The sequence below is a fragment of the Rhinichthys klamathensis genome, unplaced genomic scaffold (genome assembly GCF_029890125.1).
Source record: "Rhinichthys klamathensis goyatoka isolate OS25496 unplaced genomic scaffold, OSU_Roscu_1.1 h1tg000006l_1, whole genome shotgun sequence".
Lineage (NCBI taxonomy): Eukaryota > Metazoa > Chordata > Actinopteri > Cypriniformes > Leuciscidae > Rhinichthys > Rhinichthys klamathensis.
The window spans coordinates 935,577-940,000 of NW_026606559.1; the positions used below are offsets into that span (position 1 = coordinate 935,577).

At 37.3% G+C, this 4,424-nt stretch overlaps 1 protein-coding gene across 1 annotated transcript in view; it reads left to right on the forward strand.

Moving 5' to 3' along the window:
* The first annotated feature begins 498 nt into the window (after positions 1-498).
* Positions 499-4,424, forward strand: part of rspo3 (R-spondin 3) — a 19,427-nt gene continuing 15,501 nt past the window's right edge. The window contains exon 1 of the mRNA XM_056256979.1: positions 499-1,235. Coding sequence (XP_056112954.1) covers positions 1,142-1,235 — 94 coding nt within the window. The 5' untranslated portion in view covers positions 499-1,141. The remainder of the gene's footprint in view (positions 1,236-4,424) is intronic.

Genomic DNA, 4,424 nt, shown 5'->3' on the forward strand with positions numbered 1-4,424 from the left:
GTATGGCCAGTTAATATTACTAAGATGCTTTTGAATTTGATATTGAATTAATATCTGAAAAATATGAAACTATATATATTATATACTATAATTTATTATAAATACAAGTTTTAAAAAAAAGGCTTAACTTAATAAATACAACGGTAACAGCAATTAATTTGTTATGATTAATTTATTGGTTAATGTCTTGGATAAATGTGTGTTATCTATCTATCCAGTTTATGCAATGTAATTATGTTTGCATCTCAAACATAAATGTATTAAGTAGATTGTAAGTGTATTATTTTAGTATTCTCAATAAAGCTGCTTTCCTTTTTTTCAGTGTATCTATCTATCTATCTATATATCTATCTACCTGTGTCTGCTTTTTCCATTCAAGTTCTCGAGTTTTGGAAAACGTGATAGCTATAATGAAAAAAGCGAGTGTTGGTAGCCGGGGTGTCTGACGTGGGGTGCTCGCCCTCTAAATAAACTTTGGAGTTCAGAGGGGGGAAAGAGACTGCAGAGAGCTGAAGTCATCAGTTACCAGACGAGCATACGAGCTGGGAGCAGGCGAGAGAAAGGGAGAGATAGTGAATTGCTCAACCGTGAAACTGTGAGCTATAGAGATTGAACAGAGAAGAGCGAAGTTTCGGCGACTATTTACCAATCAAGCGCCAAAGTTTCACTGAAAGTTCCTCGAGATGCTGTGATGAGGATGACGCGAGGACCTCCTACATGCCAGGCTCAATAAATAAAGTAACCTTCACACCTGGACGTGTCGTGCTGGATCACAGAGGGGAATACACACAGCCATTAAGGAAGACCATCCAAATTGATCACCATGCCAATTTAATTTGATTCCCTTCTCCCTACTTTGCTTACAGTGCGCTGGATGGAGAACTAACACTTTCATTGTTTCCATGGAATGAGTGGCTCTCTCTTTGGATATCTCACAGTGGCACATATGTGGATTGCCTCCAATATGTTACTGCCGAATCGGCCCAGGTGCATTTGGGCCATTGACAATTCTGGTTCTCTTGCGCGTGAGCAGAGCTGGGGCTTCTGCCCGATTTAGGAATAACATATTGAGTTTTGGACAGATCAGAGTGCGCTAAGGGACATTGAAATTGACAAGACAAGCATCATTCCCCTGATTACTATGCAATTACAACTGATCTCCATTGTTTTGATCTTGCATTGTATGGAATACACAAACTGTCAGCATCAAGGCTCCAGGCACCGGCTACACAAACGTAAGTTCTGCGCTGCTGATCTGATGCTTTGCGCACACCTGCACCGTGACTTGTAGGCTACTGACTGTTTGTGTGAATCGCTTCTTTAGTGGTCATGATGTTTTAAAACTTTTTCTCATTTTAAGAGACTTAAAAAGTAAAACGATTGTTTATAAGTTTTTTTGTTTGTTTTTTTAAAGTCGGAAGAATATTGAATCAGGTGATAGGAAACTGATTAAGGCTAAAGGTTTACATGAGAATAGAACATTTTATTTATTTTATGTCTTGGTAAGGAAGACGCGCCATTGCAATAAATAAATAAATAAAAATAATGTAAAACTCAAACTCTAAAAAGAAAACGGACTCGACATCTCTTTTGTGGTTCGGCATATGACAATATAGGCAGCTGACAACTAAAGCAGTTCAATATTTCTTACCAGCTGGAAGAACTGTGATCGAGTTATTGTTATCGAAGTAGATATGCTATTTTTGTTCTTATGACCTATATCACTGTTTTCTTCGTTCATATTTTGTGACAAACAGCCTGGGTTGCCAAATGCGCTGTTTCCCGCATAATGGGCTACTTTTAAATTGTGGCAGCGGGATGATTTTTTTCTGTGGTGTGAGGGTTAAATGGAAAGAGTTTTTTTTTACCAGCTAACAACAGGTACAATTTATTCCAATTTTTTTTTTTTTTTTGATAGGCAGACCATCTGTGGTCAAGAACCAATACAGTAAATGTAGCCTAGTGAAATAGTGTTTTAGAGTTAAGATAGGCCAACACAAAAATAAACGATGGTAGACCTTACTCAGAGATGATATAGACTACTTTACTATGTTCAATAGGCTATATCTCATGGGAGTATTTTTTCAGTGTTGCACCATTGAACGGTCTGTATGTAGGCTACGTAGCCCATACAGCAGTTTTCACTTGTGAAAAATTCAATATAAAGTCTCTACGCTTAGTAAAGTCAATATATGAAGTAATAGCAGTCAAATTTTAATCCAAGAAGTATCCTAGTAGCCTACATGGATAATGGTATACAAGTACATTACAAGTAACATAGCCTACATTGTCCAATCCTCTGTCCAGTTAAAAAAATTCAGTGATAAACAACTTAACGCTTTATACAAGTTGAAAATGCATTACATTGATTATAAAATGCGTGGAATACATTGGTTTGTTTTTAAGGGGTTTGGTTGGTGATTAGGCTGGTTTTGGGATAGTTTGTTACAAAGACCTGGCAACCTTGCAAACAGCGTAGCCTGTTGCTTGAGATGAGCCCGTGAAACTGCGCCTGTCACTAAGTGACTTTGTTCCTCGTGGTTTCGTTTTGATGGCTTAATTTGAGGGATATTTTACATAGGTTTCGCCACAGTGAGTTTTGCAGAGAAAAAACAGCTACTTAATCTTCTATTGGGAAATGTTGTGCTGAGGAAGCCTAGAAGTCGAGCTAGAAGATGCGCGCAGATGTTTTCTTTTTAGTAGACACTTAGTGGTTTTATTCGGACACGTAACTCGGAGAGACCGCTGGTATTATAATGTGTTTCAAATCATGTTTTAGGGTATGTTGCAGTTCTTAATATAGGCCTACCTTTCATTGACCATTGACGAGTTTTACTCGTGTTTTGCTTTACACTCTCGTTCTGTCATTTTAGTAAACAGAGCGAGCATAAATTTGTTCATCATTATTATACTTTAGGTGTGCACTGTTCGTCTAGTATCTGGCTATCTATGGCCAGTCCAGTTTCTTGTTAGGATCGCTCTCTAGCGGCCACTGCATTACGCTGAAAACCCTTGGTCCCTCGTGCTCTTGGTCCGTTTCACGCATTTATTGACTGTTGCTGCTCACGGATACGCAGACACCTCAGTAAGTTCAGTATTGACAGAAGCACAGTTTCCCCTTTTCTTCCAGTTTGCAACAATGTTGAATACATCCTTGAAAAACAAATGTTTAAATGTAGTTGTTGGTTACACGTTTTCTGGCCCGAACCTCACGCCTGCACAGGGCCATTGGGGCATCTTTATAGTTGAGCACATAAAATACCTGCTGGTACATGTTTTATAATTTATTGCACAAATTTGAATAGCTTTAGTTGAGGGTAACATAAGGAATTCCCCATTTCGTTCAAAATGCCATTTTAATCAGAAGCATTAAGTCAAGGTTGTAACCAAATACTAAGGATTGTGGGGGACCAAGTGTAATTTGGAGGTCATGTCCCCCTCATTGTCTATGGTGGTTATGGCCCTGGATGAAGTATTTATATGGATATTTTTGTTTTACATAGGAGAAAGAAACACAAATTTGGGAAATAAGCAATGCATGCATGACAGGCTCCAGAACTGTGGAACTGAGTATGATTTTTATTTTAATAAACAAATTTAATATACAAATATGATTTAAACGGCTAGATTAGTTTGAATGTATAAACATATGTTCCAAATTAGTTGTGACAAAGCCAATTAGAGCAATAGAATAGCTTTTGGTATCAGGGAGCCACAAAAATGCCATTGTGGCTATATGGCACTCACTGGGTTATTTCAAGTCTGATAGAACAAAATGATATTATGGAATTCAAAATACAAAAACCTTAGCCATATTTTCTGTTTAAAACTGAGATGGTGCCAGAATTGTGGACTGTGGACAGTGGCCAGGACATTGTCTTCAGCATACTAATAGTGCTCTCATGTGGCATGGGAAAAATATGCATAATCTGACGTTGACAGCTACTAGTTGAGCACACAGCTGTAATTTTTTATTTAAAGAGAAAACAATTTTGGGTTATCCTTAAAGAACAGAATTGTTTCGCTCATTTCAGCATATTTTTAATCAATTCATAGACGAGTCAAAATCTACTAATAATGGAACAACAGTCTTAAAAAAGGTTTAAATAAAATAGTTTTTGTTATAAGAGACGATAAAACAACGTTTTGCATCAAAACCATTCCTTTCCTGGTAAAAAAATAACTTGGTTTTCAAAAGTCACCGAATTTGCGACAGCTGAATGTAACATTTTTGTCAAGCCAAACATGTCGGTCTCTGAGTAGCCTATACGAAATAAACTTGGTATAATGAACAATGCAAAAAGCATTTTGAACGTCTACAGCACGTTTTATATTTACCCACAAATCAAACATATTTCACCTTATGCACGTTAATTATCACGTCTGTCAAAAACGTAGGCTGGATGTCGTTTGGAATAGAACTA